This window comes from Nansenia antarctica (genome assembly GCF_963989245.1).
Source record: "Nansenia antarctica genome assembly, chromosome: 7".
In the NCBI taxonomy this organism is placed as follows: Eukaryota; Metazoa; Chordata; class Actinopteri; order Argentiniformes; family Microstomatidae; genus Nansenia; species Nansenia antarctica.
Genome location: NC_137677.1, coordinates 30931698 through 30954837, shown reverse-complemented (window position 1 = coordinate 30954837; position 23140 = coordinate 30931698). Strand labels below are relative to the sequence as shown.

Genomic DNA, 23140 nt, shown 5'->3' with positions numbered 1-23140 from the left:
GCCCGAACATAATCAAAGGCTAATTTAAGTAATTGATTGTTAAAAAATGTGACACGTTCTAATGCTTTGACTTTTCTTTCGAAAAATGTACACATCGCTAGTCAACTAACACAGCTTGATTTGTGAGCCTGCTAACAATGTAAAGTAGTGTTCTAGTTAACTAGGTAACAATGTAAAGTAGTGTTCTAGTTAACTAGGTAACAATGTAAAGTAGTGTTCTAGTTAACTAGGTAACAATGTAAAGTAGTGTTGTAGTTAGCTAGGTAGCAGTCCAATCCATTACGTTGCAGTATTTTGGCTTGACTAGCGAGTTTGTGTTGTGATTCTCAACAACGTTGAAACGTAGTTTCACCCTTTTCCATAGTTTTGAATAGTGTTGTTCCGATACCGATACTAGTATCGGCATGGCCACCGATACGCACAAAAATGCTGGTATCGGTATCGGCGAGTACTAACAAATAATAACACCCGATACCAAACTTGTGATGCGCGTTTTGCACAGGCGGCATTCGTAATTCGCTCTTAGAACGCTGGAGCGCACAGTGGTATCAACGTCATAAAGGGACCAAGCAATTTGATTGGACAAGAGGCATTCCTTGAGTGGTGATCAGATTTCCAGAGCGAATTTACGAACGCACCCACAGCGTCCCGCAACTCGGTGAATGAATTGTCTCCGGTGACGGTGTGAAGACACGAGAAACATTCCATTTTTAACTCATTGACTGCCAAAGACGCCAATTGGCGTCTTATAGAATAGTAACGTAGACTGCCAAAGACGCCAATTGGCGTCTTATAGATTTTTTTTTTTTTTCCGCGGGGATCGCGTTATTGACATGTTCTACACCTAGTGTGTGAATTTCAGACTTGGGTGTAATGTATTTCGGTCCCAGATGAGGGCAGTAATTCGATTTAGCTCAGCTATAAAAAGCCTGGACAAGGAAGTGGCTTGTTGTGGGTTGTAGTAATGGCGAAGAGGAGAGCGAAGACGAGAGGTTCAGGCGACAAGCATTATAAGCAGTTGACACTGGCACAGAGCTTGTCTGGCAGTGGATCTGCAAGGAGTGTGGTGCAGATCAGGTCAAGCAGATCTGGTATAGGAGATGTGCCAAACGCGGCGAGATCTGGTATAGGAGATGTGCCAAACGCGGCGCGGAGCATTGCGGAGCAGCGCAGCCATCGCGCGACTCTTCAAACAGTTCAGAGTCGGACGATTCTGAACCAGACCCCGATTCAGACGAGTGGTTGCCTTCCCGATCGGATAGTAGCAGGGGCTCCTCTCCAGATCAGCGCGGATCCCCGCGGGTGGAGAGCAAAAACGGTAAAACTGTTGAATGAATGAATGAATGAATTTGTTTTTCTTTTTGTATTCTTTACAGACCGTGTGTGTGTATGTGTGAGTGTGTGTGTGTGTGTGTGTGTGTGCCTGTGTGTGTGTGTGTGTGTGTGTGCCTGTATGCCTGTATGTGTGTGTGTGTGTGTGTGTGTGTGTGTGTGTGCCTGTATGTGTGAGTGTGTGTGAGTGTGTGTGTGTGTGTGTGTGTGTGTGTGTGTGTGTGTGTGTGCAGATATGAGGGAGATGAAGAGGGGATGTTTATGGGTAATGTGATGTAAGGCTCATATTAGTTATGAGGTAGTTATGGGTAACCTTGGGTCTACATGTATGTGCTACACAAATAAATTTGCCTTGCCTCAGGTCAGAGAGGCTCTGTTTCACGCGCGCGCGTGTGTGCGTGCGATGTCTACCTGTGTTGACGTCTACCTCTGTGTTGATGTTTACCTGTGTCTTTGAAGTATACCTCTGTGTGTTGATGTGTGTGTTGATGACCTGTGTGTGACCTGTGTCTTTGAAGTCTCCCTCTGTGTGTTGATGTCTGTGTTGATGACCTGTGTGTGACCTGTGTCTTTGAAGTCTCCCTCTGTGTGTTGATGTGTGTGTTGATGACCTGTGTGTGACCTCTCTGTGTTGATGTCTACCTGTGTGTGTTGTGCTGAAACTTTAACCATCACTAGAGCAGTATAACCAGGGGTGCACATATCTGGTGCGCCAGTGCGCATGCGTCGCCAAAATGCATGCTGCGCGGAAGATCAGCGGCATGAACGCGCTCTTGCGCACCAACAGCTGGGAGCGCTGGGAGAGGAATTTACTTCCTCAAAATCCACCTGCTGACTGCTGACTGCTGCATCACTGCAAGCCCCGTAACGCCATCACAACGACCACGGCGACTCCCCTCACGAAAACATTCGGAAAGTATCGTAACTTGTACTTTCATTCCGCGTATCGCGTATCGCACGGTTATCACGCCGACACGTGACAATTCAGTCCCGAACGACTCGTCGCTAAAAGGAAAAACAACACCAAGGAACTTCACGTTTCTTTTCTCTGAAGCTTTCAAACGTTCAGACGTTTGTTTTACAGCTTCATTATCGCACCTAGACCCCTGACCCAGGGAATATGGTTGGGAATTATATTAGAAAAAGAAAAAAAAAAGACTTTGTTGCACAATCAAAATAATGAGCTATTTAAAGTGATAGCCTACAACATCCTCTACCATGGTTGAAATTGAGGACAGTGATAACTTACAGCAGTCAAGAGAGCAGTGATGATGATGATTAAGCTTGTAGCATAAATAAATGCTTAGGCTGTAACTTTTTGTTGAAAAGTTGATTTCAGTGTTTACAGAACAGAGCAGTGCTTAAAGAGATGTCAGTTGATTTCATTGTGTTTAAAGAACAGACATTCAGTTAGTGCTTAAAGAGATGTCAGTTGATTTCATTGTGTTTAAAGGAGTCTGACAGACTTTCATGCTTAAAGAGCAGTCATTTGATTTTGCATTTGTTTCTTTTGTTTTGCACACAATCATTTGTTCGTTCATCTTTATTTATGAATAAATGTCGTTTTGCTAATATAAGTTATCCATGTATCCCTTTTTTATCCATCCTGTGGGACGGGTCGTGACTCGCGAGCTCGAGGAGCACCAAGCAGCATCCCTAGGTGCTCCTCTGAGCACTGGCCCCAAAAAGTTATGTGCACCCCTGAGTATAACACTATTACTATTACTATTACACTATTACACTACATCATTACAAAGCAATAAAACATGCCTTTTGTATATATATATTTTGTATAAAATGGTATATATTTCAATATTTTACAGTTCCTGAATCGAGCAGAGGACGTGCCTCAACCAGTGGGTTTGCTGCAAGGAGACGGCTGTCTTCAGAGAAAGCTGCTGGTTGGGGTGACGGTGACTGGCAACCCACAAAGGTTCCATTCACGGCAACCCCTGGACCCCAGAATGCTGCTGCAGAGCTGAAATCTGACCGGCCGGTTGATTTCCTGGAGCTGCTCATTCCTGATGAGCTGGTGCAGCACATTGCAGATCAAACCAACCTGTATGCCAAGCAGTTTTTACAGGCACATCCCGACACATCCCGACACTCCAGAGGGAGGTCATGGAAACCGGTGACAGTCCCAGAACTGAAACGATTCTTTGGACTCACTTTCATCACCGGTTACATAAAAAAGCCAAAAATAGAAATGTATTGGAGTGTGGATCCACAGGACGCCACTCCATACTTCAATAAAACCATGTCCAGGAACAGGTATCAGCTCATCTGGAAGTTCCTCCACTACAACAATAATGCATCACAGGACGCCACAGATAAAATGTATAAAGTGCGTCCTATTTTAGATCATGTTGTAGCCAAATTCAAAGAGCTGTATCAGCCCTTTGAAAGTATCTGCATTGATGAAGGAATGATGCAGTGGCGTGGCCGCCTATCATTCAAAGTGTATAACCCTCAGAAGCCGGTGAAGTATGGAATTAAATCCTACATACTGTGTGACTCTTATACTGGGTATTGTTTTAACATTAAGCCTTATGTTGGCCAGCATAACACACTCCCAGACACAGTGTTCTCCCTCCTTGACCGTCTCACAGGACACGGATACACACTTTACATGGACAACTTCTACAACTCTGTTCAACTTTGTGAGCAGTTGATCAAAGCCAACACCAACGTCTGCGGAACACTGCGAAAAAACAGGGGGGAACCGCAGATCATAAGGGAGCCGACAAAGAACGACTTGGGTGTGGAGGGGAGGGTGGTGCGGCACAATGGCAGGGTGCTGGTTATGGCATGGCAGGACAAGCGTCTGGTGAGGATGGTGACAACCTGCCACCATGACAGCATGCAGAGGGTGGAGGTGTGGCAGAAAGGGAAGAAGGAGAAGGTGGGTCAGCTCAAACCGCAGTGTGTTGTGGCATACAATGCCTGCATGAATGGGGTCGACAAACTTGACCAGAACATTGCATATTACCCATTCATACGGAAAACACTCAACTGGTCAAAGAAGTTTGTGGCATACTTATTTCAGCTGTGTGTGTTCAATGCATATGTGCTGTACAAGGCCAGGAACCCGGGGAAGTGCAAAACACACTTGGAGTTCATGAGGAGGGTGGCGAGGTCGTGGACTGAAAAAACCTATGTAGCGGAGGAGGAGGAGGAGGAGGAGGAGGAGGAGGAGGAGGAGGAGGAGGAGAGAGGAGGAGGAGGGGGAGGAAGAGGAGGAGAGAGGAGGAGGGGGAGGAGGGGGAGAGAGGAGGAGGGGGGGGAGGAGGAGGAGGAGGAGGAGGAGGAAGAGGAGGAAGAGGAGGAAGAGGAGGTCCGACAAACCAGGGCCGCAAGACAGAGAGACCCAGACAGCAGGCTGGATGGCCGGATGGCCAGGCATGAGTTGGAAAAATTAAGGCCCACCAGCAATAACACAAAGCCAGCAAGAAAATGTAGGGTCTGCGTTCGAAGGGGTAAAAGGAGAGAGACCAGAATGTGGTGCAGGTCCTGCCATGTACCCCTGCACTCAGGAGAGTGCTTCACAGCCTACCACACAGAAAAAAAATATGATTGTGTGCATAGAGACACACACACACACACACACATATCTGTAAATAAGTTTACACACACACACACACACACACACACATCTGTAAATACGTTTACACACACATACACACACATCTGTAAATAAGTTTACACACACGTACACACCTGTAAATAGTTCACACACATGTAAATAGATTATTTTGTTATGTTTTGTATTATGTTCTAAATGTTCTAAATCTGTGAATAAATGTAGTTATTTTGTCATCAAAAGCCTTTTTTCCTGTGTTGTTTTTATTGTTTCATAGAAGTAAACAACTTTTCAGATGTTTGAGGTGTCACTAAAACTAAAATATGTGGACGTCAGTCACCGTTTTGCTTGAATTTGCTTCTCTGCAGAAAAAAAAAAAAAAAAAATCTGCAGAAAAAGCTCGTTTTCTCTGTTTATTGGTCAAAATCAGGTATTTTTGCTGAAACCACCCTATGTTCTACGGCCGATTTCTAAACACTCAAAGAGGCTAGAAACAAACTTTCTTTTTCTGATGAAAGAAGAGAGTCTAAAGTTTTGGTAGATATGTTCAATGTTTATGTAGTCCGAAAAGTCAATATTTGGTGGGTCTTCAAAGTTCAGCGAAAATGCCCCAAAAGTCTGGCAGTGTGGAGCTCTCCGCTCTGAACATGGCTGGCAGTCAACGAGTTAAAGTTGAGCCAAGTAAATAGGATTTTACAAGTCCCGTTAACAAGTATATCATCACCTGTGATCGGCAAGCATGGCCCCTAAGGATTATGTGGCAGAGAAATGTACGTTTTGTTTTACCGGCGTTACTCATACAGACAGTGTGTGGTTGAGTTGCTGCTACTGTTCAATGAACAGAACATGCAAAGCGACAGGCACTGCTGGGGATGAAGAGCTAAGTAATGTTATACGCGTAACTAATAACTAGCTATCGTTCTTGACTTTTGATTTCAACAATGGTGCCACGTTTGCCCACTTTTCACCAGGGTAACTAATTCTGTTGGCCAATGCATGGTAGCTAAAAAACCAACCCCGTTTCATGAAGCACACACCGGACTGTCAAAGTTATAAAAACCAGTGTCTAGAACTTTTAAGTCTACTTGCGTTTAGCTAGAAACTTTGCTAGGAGTCTCCGACTAGAAGGTTTAAACCCTAGCAGCATTCTTTGCTTGTCAGGCTTCAAAACTACCCGGATGGAATAACTCGGAAGAAGTCCGGGCCAGTCTCTGTGTCAAACCTAGTCGAATATGGAAGTGATTTCACAAATTCATTGAACTGCACTTTGACAAATCGTGTGCCTTCACATATATTAGTACCTGGCCACATTCTTCTTTTGATGGGCGACACCGCCTTCACTCCCCAGTCCCACAGGCCGGCCCTGCTGTTATGATTAGTTACAGAACCAAATGGTACCTTGATTGAGTTGGTTAATTGATTTTTGTTGATACTTTTCATGATACCAAACACCCGATGCCAGACTGTGTTAGCAATAATTTTACATCGAGGTGAGTATGCGGCTCAAAAAACATGTTTTTTTGTTTAGTTTTTTCAAACGCCGTGGTATCGGATCGGTACTCGGTATCGGCAAGTACTGCACGGTCAGGTATCGGTATCGGTATCGGGATCAAAAAATGGTATCGGAACAACACTAGTTTTGAATAATAAATGTGTGGACTGACGATGTAGCGCAGCCTAACTTATTCTAATAATTATTTAACATACTTTTGTTCTGATAATTATTCCCCCCTCCTCCCAGACAAGGTCACATTATTATTGGATTGGTTGTTTGCGTGCCGGGTGAAGTTAGCTAAACATTTAACCTGCTAGCTAGCAAGAGAAACATAATGTCACCCTCCAAAGGTCTAAAGAGGAAAGTTGACGGTGGAAACAGGGCATTTAAAGAGGAATGGACAGCGAACTATACGTTCATCCTACCTGGTTTCATCAATGCAAAGCCGTTGTGAGAGACTCACATTTTCCGTGCTCACAATGTTCCCTTTCTATACATGCGAGTCGCCCTTTTCGTCAATGAATGTGATAAAGACGCACGAGAGGAATCGATTGACGCATAAAAACCTTGAGAACTGCCTGCGGATTAAAGTGACGTCCATATCACCAGATATCAAGCAAATACTGACCGATGGGAGATACTTTTTGTTTGCGCCGATTTTGTTGTCAATGTTTTTCAGAAAATGAAACAGAATTTGCTTTGTTACTGTTCATATGTGTGTTGCAGTCACATATACGTAAATATTACGTTTGAATGATTTACTGAGCTCGTGTTATTTTTTTCAAACCACAGACGGTATGTCGGCTATTTCAGCACCGTGACGCGTTGTCCACCTGCTTATGATTGACTATTATATGGGGTTCAGCGTCAGTGCGCTTCGCTGCCTGATTGTCTGTCCCTGTGTCATTCACTCTCAACATGGATAAAAGTACAATAAGCATTATTCAGGTGGAGGTTGATTCTCTATTCAGACATTATAGGCGCTATATGTGGGACTGTCGGTCCGATATTATATTAAAAAAAAGTGGATTCTCAAAATAAGCTGCTGGGCCAAATATTATTGGTGATGGGCCAGCAATGGCCCACGGGCCGCCTATTGCCGACCCCTGTCCTAAGGCATCGGTAGTTAAGAACGGGAAACGCTCCACATTTTTCTCATTGTCGAGAGGGACACGCCAGGGGTGCCCGCTGAGCCCACTCCTATTCTCATTCGCCATCAAACCTCTGTCTATCATGTTAAAATCTTCTCCAATAATAAATGGAATTTCTAGATGGGGGAAGGAACACAAGGTGGCGCTATATGCCGACGACTTACTGTTGTATGTATCTGACCCGGTGCAATGCATTTCCCATATAGTTCAGATGCTGCATAGATTTGGTAGCTTTTTGGGATACAAGATCAACCTCACTAAGAGCGAATGTTTTCCAGTGAACAACCTAGCTCTCGCAATCCCACAATGTGACTTGCCCTTCCATTTGTCTAAATCTGGCTTCAAATATTTGGGAATTATTATTACACGGTCCTTCTCTAAACTACATTTTAAAAAACGGCACGCCCCTTGTTAATAAATTAAAAGACGATTTACAGAAATGGAGGTCCATTAATTTATCACTGGCAGGGAAGATCAACTGTATTAAGATGAACGTTCTACCCCGATTCCTCTACCTTTTCCAATGTCTCCCTATATTCCTCCCAAAGTCCTTCTTCTCGTCCATAGATAAGTCCATATCATCTTTCATTTGGGGGGGTAAAGTCCCTAGAATACAGAAAAGACTTCTACAGCGACATCGGTCCCAGGGCGGACTGGGCCTACCAAATTTGCTTTATTATCACTGGGCTGCCAATATTCAGAAAATCATATACTGGGTCCATTCACCACAGCCGTCTTGGTGCGAAATAGAAAATGAGTCATGTCTTTCAACATCCCTCTCCGCCTTGATTACCTCCAAACTCCCTCTATCTGCCCCACACTACACCTCTAACCCTGTTGTTGTTAATACATTACGAATATGGTCACAATTTCGACGCCACTTTGGTTTATGAGATTTCTCCAACCTAGCCCCTATCTGCAATAACCACCTTTTTGTCCCCGCCAGAATAGACAATGCTTTCGCCTTATGGAAAAGACTCGGTCTCTCCAAATTTAAAGATCTCTATACTGAGGGCGTCTTCTCGACCTTTAATCACCTCTCTCAAAAATTCAACCTTCCCCGCTCAAGTTATTTTCGATCCCTCCAGGTCCGACATTTCATTAAAAGTTTGGATCCAAACTTCCCAAATGCACCACAACCTTCTGCTATAGATGATATCCTCCAAATTCCTCCCAATCTAAAAGGCCTAATTTCAAGTATTTATTCTAGCATATCATCCCTCGGAGACACTTCCCTCCACAAAATTAAAGAGAAATGGCAGGAGGAGCTAGGGGACGTAATACCCGATGACTCCTGGACTGAGGCTCTGACGAGAGTTAACGGGAGCACATCATGTGCTAGACTAGGCGTAATCTAATTTAAGGTCCTGCATCGAATTCACCTTTCCAAATCTAGGCTAGCCAGAATCTATCCTAACGTAGATGAGAATTGTAGCAGATGTCATAACGCTCCGGCAACGCTAACACACATGTTTTGGTCATGTCCCTTATTATTTGATTATTGGTCAGCAGTTTTCAGGACCCTCTCACAGGCACTAGATCTGAACCTGCAACCTAACGCCTACTCAGCTATCTTTGGCATAGCGCCAACTGACCAACAGATTATTAACAAGCATAAAGACATTGTGGCATTTGCCACTCTACTTGCTCGGCGGAGGATTTTGCTTTGTTGGAAATCCCCCAAACCACCGAATTCCTCCTTATGGTTGACTGACCTTATGCTTCACTTGAAACTTGAAAAGATTAAATACACACTTAGGGGGTCCAAAGACCGCTTTTATTTCACCTGGAACCCAATAATATCCTATTTCAACAAACTAAAAACCCTCCCTGACAATGCAAGTGTGCTGGATGCTGAGTGATGACATATGTTGTGAATTAATTTATCAGGATAAACCCCTAGATCATCATCTAGATCAGGGGTCGGCAATAGGCGGCCCGTGGGCCATTGCTGGCCCGTCACCAATAATATTTGGCCCAGCAGATTATTTTGAGAATCCACTTTTTTTTTTTTTTTTACAATATCGGACCGACAGTCCCACACCGCGCCTATAATGTCCGAATAGAGAATCTACCACCACCTGAATAATGCTTATTGTACTTTTATTCATGTTGAGAGTGAATGACACAGGGACAGACAATCAGGCAGCGGGGTGCACCGAAGCGCACTGACGCTGAACCCCTCATAGTGAATCATAAGCAGGTGGACACGGCGTGGTGCTGAAATAGCCGACATGCGGTGTGTGGTTTAAAAAAAAAAAAACATCAGCTCATTAAATCATTCAAATGTAATGTTTACGTATGTGACTGTAACACACATATGAACAGTAACAAAGCAAATTCTGTTTAATTTTCTGAAAAACATTGACAACAAAATCGGCGCAAAAGTGGTGGTAGGCCTATGCTCCTGAAACGACAGAGCAAACGCGCTATTAGGGATAATAAGTACAATGAGCCATAAGCCATTCATTCAAAATATACAAAATACAATTAGGTTATTAAATACAATAACGACAGGCTTGGTACTCACTTAATGTGAAAAGTGGCATCTCCCATCGGTCAGTATTTGCTTGATATCTGGTGATATTGACGTCACTTTAATCCGCAGGCAGTTTTTATTTATTTTTTATGCATCTATCGATTCCTTCGTGCGTCTTTATCACATTCATTGAGGAAAAGGACGACTCGCATGTATAGAAAGGGAACATTGTGAGCACGGAAGATGTGAGTCTCACAACGGCTTTGCATTGATGAAAGGTAGGATGAACGTATAGTTCGCTGTCCATTCCTGTTTAAATGCCCTGTTTTCACCGTCAACTTTCCTCTTTAGACCTTTGGAGAGTGACATTATGTTTCTCTTGCTAGTTAGCAGGTTAAATGTTTAGCTAACTTCACCCGACACGCAAACAACCAATCCAATAATAAATAATGTGACCTTGTCTGGAGGAGGGGGGAATCATTCAGAATAAAAGTATGTTAAATAATTATTAGAATAAGTTAGGCTGCGATACATCGTCAGTTCACACATTTATTATTCAAAACTATGGAAAAGGGTGAAACTACGTTTCAACGTTGTTGAGAATCACAACACAAACTCACTAGTCAAGCCTAATACTGCAACGAAATGGATTGGACTGCTACCTAGTTAATTATAACACTACTTTACATTGTTAGCAGGCTCACAAAACAAGCTGTGTTAGTTGACTAGCGATGTGTACATTTCTCGAAAGAAAAGTCAAAGCATTAGAACGTGTCACATTTTTTAACAATCAATTACTTAAATTATGTTCGGGCCCGCCATCTAGTGGCTAAAAATTTTTTGGGCCCGAGGCCAAACCTAATTGCCGACCCCTGATCTAGATCATCATCTCGTTCTAGAGAGGGACATAATATTACAATCATAACAGACATGATATCATAGACCAACACGGCCATCTCATCTATCCTCACTTACAAATGAATTGCACTTTATTTTTCTTTATTTCTTTGTTTACTCGCCTGTACTGTCTTCATTACCTCAGTGTTTCCTCTATATGCATTTATTGGTGGCGGGCCGCCACGAATGAATTTCCTCCGCCACTAATTGATTCAGTCCACACACACAAAAAAAAAAAACTGAACATTTTAGCTGATTAAAATATATCTGATCCTAGATCAGCGCTATAATGGATGTTGACTAAAAGTGCACCTAAATCCACGCCCATCTCTCTCTAACCGCTGATCCAAAATCAGATTAATGACATTAAACATTCAGTTGACGACGTGACACAAGGGCTACTCCTGATTGGTCTAAATGTGAACCGGCATGAGAACCGTGCAGACTCAACCATCCCTGCTCAGCAGTCTTACCTGCCGAAATGCTCGGGCGCCTGTGTTTTCTCCTCGCAAATAACGGGCTAAAAGTCACCGGTAGTACCATCTAAAAGATACAAAAAACTGATCTAGCTAGCTAGGTGCACAAATAAGATATCACGTTAAATAACTTCGAAAAATTAAACGAAAACAGCGACAGATGGATGGATTTTTCAAGAAAAAAGATGTCCCAGACACTTCAAACATTGCTGAAGCTAGCAGTGGCTATGAGCGATCCGAAACTGCATGGCTGGCAAAGGAGCTAGGTGGTGGATCAGCTAACAACGTTTATGGCGGGGTACCACCACCACCAGCTACAACTACAGCGGGAGAGCCATCAGCATCGGCTAGCTGTGTTGGTGTATCAGCAGACATTAGCAAGTCAAAAAACGATTCTTATGTGCCGTCACTTTAGCAACGACAGTATTGGCAGGGAAAAAAGAAGGGGAGTCGATTTTTTTAGTGACAACGGAATTACATGATGGAAAAACATGCAGCTAAAATTCAGGGAACATTTGGACAATAAGAGACACACGGGAGAAGGACGGGAAAACCGGGCTCATGTGGGTGTCATCAAAGGTAAGAGTTTGTTTTCTTTAACTCAGCTGATACTCAGCTGTTTACCGAATGCTCCATCTGACTGTGATTTTACTTCTGTAATGTGGTGGGTTGACATAATTCACGCACGGAACTATGGGTTGGGAGTATTGTTCCGTCCGCAGTTGAGTGCGTGGTAACCGAGTTGTTTAGTCTGTTCTATTTACTGCTTGAGTGTGTTGTTGACAATCGTTCATGTCCTTCATTAAACGATTAGCTTTGTCATTTGATACGCCGCCTACGACTCCCGTCTCTCGGCACTACAGTAAACAGTTAATCAGTAACATTAGCCGCTTTTGTGCTCATGTAGGCCTACTTCGTATTATATTATAGCTGATGATCTTTGTGGGTGTGTATGTGACTGTCAGTCACAAGTTTATATTAACCCTAGTCGTCTATCTGTACAGTATAGTATAGTGGATAGTGTACATAGCCTTTATTTATGTAAACCAGCTCCTTCCCTTCTTGTGTTTTTTTTAAGTTTTTTTTTTTAAAGTTTTTTTTTTCTTTCCTAACACCAGGGGAGCCACCCCTCCTAAATTTCGTTGTTTGGTACCTGTACTGTAGCAATGACAATAAAGACCATTCATTCATTCATTCATTCATTCATTCATATTCTGTATATATATTTTTTTTTTTGCCATCCTCCCTCTAGTTTTGGTTGAAATTAGGTCGTTGTTTTGAGCGCGCGTGCACGCGGGAAAAAATCGCCGGACAGGGCTATCCGCCACTAATGTAAAAATTCCTGGAGGAAACACTGTACCTATCACCACTGTTATTATTATTATTATTTATTGTTATTTATTTATATCCTTCGTCCTGGGATGCACCACTTGGGATTTTGTGTGTGTGGGGGGGGGGGGGGGGGGGGGGGAACATGTTCGTGTTTTGTGGAAAAAAATTTAAAAAAATGAAAAGTATTATTTTTGTATATCTGTAACATCTCAATAAAAAGAAAGTAAAAAAAAAAAAGATTGAGCTTGAGATGGTGGTCAGCCATCCATGTTGAAATGTCAGCGAGACATGCAGAGATACGGGTTGCCACGTGTACATCAGACGAGGGGAAGGACAGGAAGAGTTGAGTGTCGTCTGCGTAGCTGTGGTAGGAGAGCCCGTGTGAAGAGATTACCGAGCCAAGAGACTTGGTGTAGAGAGAGAAAAGTAGGGGCCCTAGGACAGAACCTTGGGGTACCCCAGTGGAGAGGGTTCGTTGATTTCCTCGTGCAGCCCAGCTATAGCCCCTAGTAGCACCGCTTCGGAGGAGCTAGCTTCGTTAATAGGGTCAGAGTTAGCATCAGGAGAGCTAGCCTGCATAGTAGCACGCGTGTGCGGCATTGTAGTATCCACTGCTCACGATTTGGTGGCTAAAGGTAAAAATAAAAACTCTGAAAACGTAAATAAAAACGAGTATGATGATACTATAACACAGTAACAACTATTGGAGAGAAAAATAGGTGTTGATGATAACGGATTGAATAACGGATTCAAGAGCTCTGAACTTCGCGTCCTACCCGCTCATCACGTAGACCGGAAGCCTCCATTGCCAAGGTTTCTATATCTACTCCAATGATTCCTGCCTGCCTTCTTGCGAATATCTTTTTTAAAACAATTAGACAAACTAAGTTCTATTTTTATATGGAATAAGAAGCATGACAAAGAGTTACCTAGAGAAAACAAAATCTGATGGTGGACTAGGCCTCCCCAACTTCATTAATTACTATTGGGCAGCGAATATCTTAAAGTGGATGTATTGGGTATCCACATTTGAAGAAATGTAGATGACCTCCTGGTCTACTATGGAACTGCAGTCCAGTCTCCCAACTTCTCCTATTTGTCTATTGAGCTCCCCTCTGCCTATTAAGACTTCCACTTTTATGCAGAATCCCATTGTTAAATCATCCCTGAAAATACAGTCGGGCTGCCCGATCACGTCTCTTCACAACACTGGCTCCCCGCTGGTGGAATGAGCTCCCCACGGCTGTCAGAACGGCAGAGTCACTTCCCATCTTCCGTCGTAGACTGAAGACCCATCTCTTCAGGTTACATCTTAACTGCTCCTCCTGAGACATCTTCTGACCCTCACCACTACGTCTCCTAAAGACACCCGCTTTCCCCTCTACTGTGTCCCTAAGAACTTCTACTGCCCCCCTTGTACTGTTTCTCAGTTTCTCCAGTAATATAAAAAATAAAAAATTAAAATAAAAAAAAAGTTTTAGTAGAAGGCGATAATAGGGAGAAGGTTTTTCCTTCTATCAGTGGCCCCGGGCCCGAGCTAGAGTACTCTTCCTGCAACGAATAGTGGACTGCTGATTCACATGCTTAGTATTCAAATGTATTGATTGTAAGTCGCTTTGGAATAAGGCGTCTGCTAAATGCCAAAAATGTAAATGTAAATGTAAATATGGTCTCAATTTAGGAAAAGTTTTGACCTCTGTCAAACCAGTATTTTTTCCCCACTATCTTCTAATCATCTCTTCCCATCATCACTAATTGATACAGCATTTAACTGAATGTAACTTATGGCATAGAAATGGCCTTGGTTTTTTTGATGGTGTATTTGCCTCCTTTGACACTCTAGGTAAAGACACAATATCCCAAATCTCATTTCTTTAGATCCCTACAGGTGTGCAGTTTTGCCAGCAAACATCAACAACAAACATTTCACCTCATTCATTTAGTTTCAGGGGGAGATAAAGCTGTGAGAACATGATTGGACCCAGGATGCAACCCTGTGGGACCCCACATGAGAGACTGACTGGGGAAGAGAACAAACACACCACATCTCACACTTACACACACCACATCACACCACACCACACCACACCACAGCACACACACCACACCACACCACAGCACACACACCACACCACACCACACCACAGCACACACACTCGCACTCACACTCACACCACACACCACCCCCCCCCCCCCCAGCCTACCTTCCTCGTCCTCCCATTCCAGGTCCAGAGAGGCGTCATCGTTGGACCTGGTGGGGAAGTCCCAGCTGCTCTCTGTGTTAGGAGTCACTACACACACACACACACACACACACACACGATATGTTGAGTGTACATGTTGTGTATATTGTGTGTATATGATCGAGGCATATATTCTGAGTGTGTGTGTGTGGGATTGCATGTGTGTGTGTGTGTGTGTGTGTGAGACTCACAGCTGCCCCTGAAGGCTTCTGATTGGGCCTTGACATTCTGCAGGAACGAATCAAAGTCCTCGCCTGGAGTTGACCTGGAACGCATCCACACCCACATCAACACCAGGGGCCTCATTTATAAAGCTTGCGTACGCCCCAAAAGGTGCGTAAGCAAATTTTCCCGCAATTTGGGGATTTATAAAAACTGTGCGCACCTCTAGGCTACGCACACTGTGATCCATGCGTACGCATAGAAACTGGAGAAATGTCAACTGCGACTCCGCTGGCAGAAGGATGAAACAGGAGAAACGCTTTGAAATGGATACTATTTCCACTAACATAAATCAAAATATTACCTCACATAAATGTGAGTGCACACAAAGAATATACGTGCACACTGCACATATCGTATTCTCCCTTGTCCTGTACCCATCACAATGTAGCCTACATATATCTTTGTTCGTATCATATAGATATTCATGCAAATATATATTCTTATCTTTTAATATTAATATTCATTGCACATAGCGCGAGGCTGGACGAGTTGAGCACCGTTCCTGATTCACTGTTCCCGAGTACTCAGTGGGTAACGTCCCGATAAATCCAATGATTGCAATGTCCATACATTGAAGAACATGAACAAGCCCACTGTAGACAATTGACTATCATCCCCAAGCACACCCCATGTATACGGACTACGAACATTTTAAGCGCACAGACATTGTATTACTGAACTATCTATTATTACTAGTTGCACCACCAGTGTATCTTGTCTTACCTGTAATATTGTCACCTTTATCTTGTATTATGCCTATTGCCTTATGTCTTGTGCTGCAATGTCAGGAACCGAAGCTTAAGAATGTTATTCTCTTACGAGAGTGTTACGTTGTGTAATGCAATCACTAACGTAACAATAAACTTTAAACATTCATGGCTTTTTTACAATGCACTGATGATCATGAAATGCATCTGGTTAGATGACGTACTGCATTTCCTTGTCTTGGTACTTGTCAATAAGCTTGAATATAATCTAATATAAAAGAAAAAAAACATGATTTAAGATAATAAATACAAAGGGAGATCTGTTTTTGCAAAACAACCCCTCAAATATCTTGTACAGTTTAATCTGGAATCATATTTAATTGCAATGCATCTGTAATTATTAAACAATACGTGGACATGTATTATCATAAATAGTAAGGTGAACAGTAGGACAAATCACGTTTAACACTACGAGCGCGAAGTTTTTTCACCTACTTTTAGCGCGACGAGGTGTCGAATCACATGACCACTCTTCACAATGGGGGAGTGTGTATTAACGCACAAAGATCGCTGGATGGCGATGTCACACAAGAAGAGAAAATGACAAGATCACTAGGCTACCTCTAAAAATGCATAAAGTTCCTATGCGCAGAGAAGCAGAGAAGTGGGGAAATTATTAGCACAATCTGATATGAAGCTTGAGTCAGCTGAAAACGAACTATAGAACAAATTAAATTATATATATGGAGAGGAGATTGATTGAGACTGCGGGAGCTTTACTAATGAATGAAAGTTGATTATCATTATCAAAAAAGAATAGTAATAAATATTGCAATATTGTGTGATCATAGTTATGAGCTTCACAGTGATAAAGTCTGTTTATTTGTCGTGAAATTCGCCGGTAACGTCAGCCTGTCAGCCCCTGCAACTGCTCACAGGGGTTGTGAGTTGTGATTATATGTGATTATATGGAATGGCTGAATATGTTCATTCTTTTTATTTTGATTACATTATATAATTGTATTTGGTATAATGACAAATAAACTTGAAACTTGAATGATCGCACAGGAGCGTGTACCTGCACAGTAAAGTGGAGAGGAGATTGATCGGGACTGCAGGAGTTTTCATTAGGCTACTAATGAATGGTGGTTGATTATTATAATAATAAAAATAATAGTAATAAATATTGCAATATTGTGTTATTATAATTATGAGCTTCACAGAGATGCACAAGCCTGTCGTGTTTATTTGTCGTGAACTTCACGCCGGCAGTGTAACATCAGCCTGTCAGCCCCGGCGACTGCTGTAAGCTTAGTAAGCGGGAGAGCCGTGTTTGAAACCCGCTTGGCTGCCCCCAACTCTCTCTCTCCTGCCTGGATGGTGTGTATTTACGAGGTGGTCACCACAACACACGCACACTTTATTTGTCAAATACACGCTATTGCGTGTTTCCATTCATGATGTGTTTCTGTAAATTCATATATATCCTATTACATTATTTGAAAATTGACAGCGCTGTAAATAGTGTCATTCAATGCACAACGCACGTCATTTCACAGGACTGATCGACTTCACTAGATCTGTCCAATAAAATGAAAAATTCTGAGTGGGACTGCTCAGAAAAAACAATAATACATTATATACCGTAGGTCTATTATAAATATCAGTTCGTTATATAATATTCGTTGATGATTACATAATCAAATGTAGGCTACTGCAATGACTTTCATTACTACTGCGAGAGTTGAGAGAGTTGAGAGAGTTGAGTACAACAGAGTACAACCTTTGTGGTGGGAGGTGTGAAGGTGTGAAGATCGTTTGAAGGGCTTGTTGGATGAATTGGCATCCTTTGTTTGGTGATCGGAAACGATCAAAAAGCGATCATTGAGAATAAGATGACCCTCCCCCATGCATCAACCATTACATCAAGTGATTGTAACTCACTTTAGAAACTAGTTCTTTGCCTACACGTTTAGTTGTCAAAAGTTGCCTCGCTGGAACGAGACAGGCGCGCGAGACTTATATCAGTTCAATAAAATGAAAACTATATGAGTGGGACTGCCCCACTCAGAAAACACATTAAACAACAACATTATATACAAAAAATACAATACAATATTATAAATATCCGTTCGTTATTATTACATAATCAAATGTAGCCCGCAGCGCAGAGTGCATATGTCTTATTGAGTCATCTGTATTTGGAACACGAGTTGACTAGCTGGAACGAGATATATGTGTCTACTGACGATGTAACCAGACACCTCTCGGAAAACAGAAATACGTCAAATTCGTCTTCAAAGTATTTCTGACGTAAAACTCAGATTTTCGTTTTTTCAGCTAACATTCAACTTGAAGATGTGAAGTACCCACTCGTTATTTTTCAGAACAGTTTTACGTTCATTAAATAACTATAATCTAGCAACAAAATAGGCTTGTTTGTCATGCTTGTGGCTGAAATAACACGAGGATCACACTTGGGTGTGATTGGCTGTTGAGCTCAAGGGGGAGGGACAAAGGAAGCCCTGTTTTAATGTTTACAATGAGAATGTGTTCTGAGTTTGTTCATAGATGAACACTGCTTAGCTCATCAATTGTTCAGTAATGACTGAAGGCACAAAGAAAGTCCCCAAGAAATGAAACTTTACTAGGACAACATACGGATTTCACGGGATCAACATACCACAACACGTTCTGCTTTTGGGTAAGTAGCATACAGTCCTTTGTTTGTGTTGGGCTAGCCGCGTTAGCTAGCGAACATTAGCTAGTACGTTCTGTGTCGTCGTATTGCCTTTTAAATATATATATTTTTTATGTTTCCAAAGATTAAAACATTTTTACAATATAATTGAACAATTTTTTTTTTTCCCCCGTCCCCATGTATCCACCCCCTCCCCCCCCCCCCCCACCCACCATTGTGCGGCAACGCCCAACGACAACACAACAAAAAGATAATAATAATAAGACAAAACACACATGCCTACATACACACACACACACACACACACACACACACACACAAACACACACACAATAATACATTAATTAGGGATGCGCTATGATATTAACAGCAATTCACATCACCGTGCATCCCTACAAGAAACACTGTCCATCAAACAATAGTACCTGAAGCTGCCCTTCTTGCCATAAAATCTATATGTGGTTGCCATATTTTTACAAAGACCTGACTCTTATGTCTTATATTATAGTATATTTTATCTAATGGAATGTAGCTAGATATTTCATTTAACCAATGTGATATTGTAGGAGAGTAATCGGATTTCCAATGGATTGCAATACACTTCTTTGCAGCAATCAAAGCAAGATCAATATATTTTTTTTGAAATTCATTCCAAGGATCCATATTGATTGTGCCTAAAAGACACAAGCGAGATGATTTTGCAATGTGAATATTTAAACATAATGCTATCGTGTCAATTACAAAGTTCCAAAATGTTAACAACAAATTACATGACCAAAACATATGGTAAAACTCCCCTTTCTGTTTTTTGCAGCGCCAGCACAAAAAGGACATTTCATTATTCATTTTATAAAGTTTTGCAGGTGTATAATAAGTTCTATGCAAAATTGTAAAAAGAAGGAGTTTGTGCCTCATATTGTAAGAACATTTATGAACTTTAAGACAAAAGAAAGACCAGTCCTCTTTACTTATATCCATGTCTAAATCCTTTTCCCATTTACACCTCGTAGCATCTGTACTTGTAGACAAGCATTCAAGCAGAGATAAATAAACTTGAGAAATACATTTAGAACTTTGAACCTCCTTATTGATAAGGCCTTCTATTTTGGAGGGCTTGGGTTCTTCAAGAGTGCCTTGAGTTGTCTGTATCATATGGCGGATTTGAAAAAATTGAAATAAATGTGTGGAAGGTAAATTATATTTTGACTTTAACTGAAGGAAAGAAACAAATGTACCACTGTCGTAAAGATGTGTTATTTCCCTTATCCCCTTGTCGTACCAAGACTTGAAGGTGTCATCATTAAAACAAGATGTACAATTGGGGTTTCTCCAGATAGGAGTATAGGGCGAAAGGTGTTCCTTGTGACCCATACGTTTATGGGAGTTCTTCCATATTAGTAAACTGTTAATAATACCGTAATAGGATTATTTGTGATTTTTTAACCTGTTGTAAACCAATATAAGGCAGGTATCTCAGTTCATATGGAAGAATGTCATAAGATTCCAGTCTTGACCATGCGCTAGATGAGCTAGAGAACCACTGCCTAATCTGGGTAAGTTGAGCAGCCAGAAAGTAAATGTTAAGGTTCGGTAAGTTTAAGCCACCATCATTATATGGAAGTTGTAAAACTTGTTGGCTAATCCTTGGTGACTTACTCTCCCAAATGAAAGAGGAGAAGATGCTCTGCATCTTTTTGAAGAAAAGTAGCGGAGGGGAAAATGGAATGTTTTGAAACAAAAAAAGAAATTTGGGTAAAATAGACATCTTAATAATGTTGGTTCTGCCCATAAGAGATATAGGAAGTAAATTCATCCTTTTCAGATCATTTGAAACTTTCTCAATTAATGGAGAATAATTAAGGTGATAAGTGTCATCTATTTTGTTAGGAATATATATGCCCAAATACTTCATATAATCTGGAGACCATTTCAAATTAAATTTGTCTTTTAAAGAGTCAAAATTAAATTTGGAAATTGGCATAATTTCGGTTTTGGACTGGTTGACTTTGTAGCCCGATAGATCGCCAAACTGATCCAGTATTGTAAACAGTATTGGAATTGAGTACAAAGGGTCACGTAAATAAAGTAAAATATCATCTGCATATAATGAAATAACATGATTTTCGCTTCCAATTTTAATGCCCTGTAGGTAATTATGTGATCTTATTATTGCAGCCAGAGCTTCAATAGCTAGAGCAAATAATGATGGAGACATCGGACAGCCTTGTCTTGTCCCTCGTGATAGCTTAAAGGGGGATGAGTGCTGATTGTTTGTCTTAATGATTGCCATAGGGAGACTATAAATAATGCGAATCCAAGAAATAAAAAAGGGTCCAAAATTATATCTTGATAAAATGGCTATTAAGTATTCCCATTCTAATCTATCAAATGCTTTTTCAGCATCGATAGAAATAGCCACCATAGGAGTAGTACAGTCTTTAGTGTGAAACAAAATATCAAAATACCTACGAATATTATCAGACAGTAGACGACCATGAACAAACCCTGTTTGGTCCGAATGAATAAGATTAGATACCACTGATTCAAGGCGTAGAGTTAGAATTTTAGTGATGATCTTATAATCGACATTTAACAGTGAAACTGGCCTATAAGAAGCACACAACCGTGGATCTTTATCTTTTTTTTTTAAAGTAGAATAATAACTGCTACGTAAAGAGATTGAGGGAGTAATCTTTTTGAAGACTGGTTGAAATCATAGAATGAAAAAAAGGCATTAGCTGCTGAGAAAACTGTCTATAAAACTCCACTGGAAGACCATCCAATCCCGGTGCCTTGCCCTTTTGAAGAGAGTACATAGCCTTCAAAATCTCCTCTGAGGTTATATCTTTGTCTAACTGGGACCTCCTTTCAGTTGTCAGAGAAGGGAGAGGAATGTCTTTCAGAAAAGTATTTAAGGTCTCCTCACTACAATGACACTCCGATTCATACAATTCACTATAAAAGCTTTTGAATGTATCATTAATCTCTACGGGATCCATTATAACGCAACCATCCGCCCCTTTAATTCGCAAAATAGCTCGATCTTCTGATTCTTTCTTTATTTGCCATGCTAGTAATTTACCTGCCATTTCGCCTTGCTCGACAGATCTTTGCTTTGTTTTAAAAATATTCAATTCAATAAAATGTGTGTTTATATTATTGTATTTCATTTTCAAATTGTCAAGCTGGCAAAGTACCGCAGGATCTTTGGATACACAATGGTGTTTCTCTAACTTCTTAATCTGTTGTTCGATATACTGTAATTCATCTTTGGTTTTGGCCTTAAGGGAGGAAGAGAATGCTATAATCATCCCTCTAATATAGGCTTTCAATGTGTCCCAAACTATTAAAGGACAAACTGTTGAATCCTGATGTACAGCAGAAAAAGTGTCCAAATGGGCGTTCATAAATTCAATAAACTGTTGGTTGGCTAACAATGATGTATTGAACCTCCAAGTTTTAGATGGTGCCGGAGGCCCATCAAAATCAATTGAAAAAAGTAATGCAGAATGGTCTGATAAGATTCTCGCCAAATACACACATTTTGATATCTTGGAAACAAAAGATGAAGATACAAAGAAAAAATCAATTCTTGAATAAGTGTTGTGCACAGGGGAGTAGAATGAAAAATCTCTGTCATTAGGATGAATAGTTCTCCAAGTCTCATAAAGGCCCAGTTCCTGAGTGTTTTTGGCCAAAGCAATAGACATATTGGATAGGGAGTAATTAGTGGTCGAAGATCTGTCCAAATTAGCATCTAGAATGCAGTTAAAGTCACCCCCCCCAAAAAATTGGAATTTTTAATTTTGCCACCATTAATGTAAGGTCATTAATACATTTGGGGTCATCATGATTAGGACAATAACCATTTTTAAAAATTACTTCGACTTGGTCCAGCAAGCCCCTAACAAAAATATATCTACCATTTTTATCAGATTTAACTTCTTCAGGGAGAAATAATACATTATGTCTGATGAGAATTACAACACCTCTTGAGTTGGAAGCAAATGAGGAATGAAATACTTTACCAACCCATCCCGATTTGAGCTGTTCATGAGTTGAGAATAGGAGATGAGATTCTTGTAAAAAGGCTACATCCACTTTTTGTTTGTTCAGGTATATCATAATTGTCTTCCTTTTCACCAAACCCCCCATTCCTTTAACATTATACGTTATGAAGTTGTATCTAGGCATTTAGAATAATCCGAAGGAACAACTGACAGGACAAGAAAATACAAGACAGGACAGAAAAATAAATAAATAACACAAAACAAAACAAAACAAAAAAAACAACAATCCCACACATACACAGACATCCGCACTCTCCCACCCACCCATTTGATACCTCCTGAGTATATCCTGCCCTGTACACTACAGGGTGCAGCATATTAACAGGAATGATGTCATGGCTATCTTGGTAAAAGAAAAAAGTGAAAGATACTAACCCAAGAGCTCCAACCATAGGGTCCTGTCCCTCCCCCCCAACCCCCCCATCAGCCCCATGATCATAGCCCACCCACCC

General features: G+C 41.3%; 1 protein-coding gene across 1 annotated transcript in view; it reads right to left on the bottom strand.

Annotated features, from left to right (window-relative positions):
- The window catches only part of ap1ar (adaptor related protein complex 1 associated regulatory protein), a gene marked incomplete at its 3' end in the record, with an annotated part of 81056 nt that overhangs the window by 17845 nt on the left and 40071 nt on the right, over nucleotides 1–23140 (bottom strand). The window contains exons 8-9 of the mRNA XM_080536659.1: nucleotides 15177–15250; nucleotides 14947–15033 (exon numbers count right to left, since the gene is read on the bottom strand). Of these exons, the coding sequence (XP_080392785.1) occupies nucleotides 14947–15033; nucleotides 15177–15250 (161 nt within the window). The remainder of the gene's footprint in view (nucleotides 1–14946; nucleotides 15034–15176; nucleotides 15251–23140) is intronic.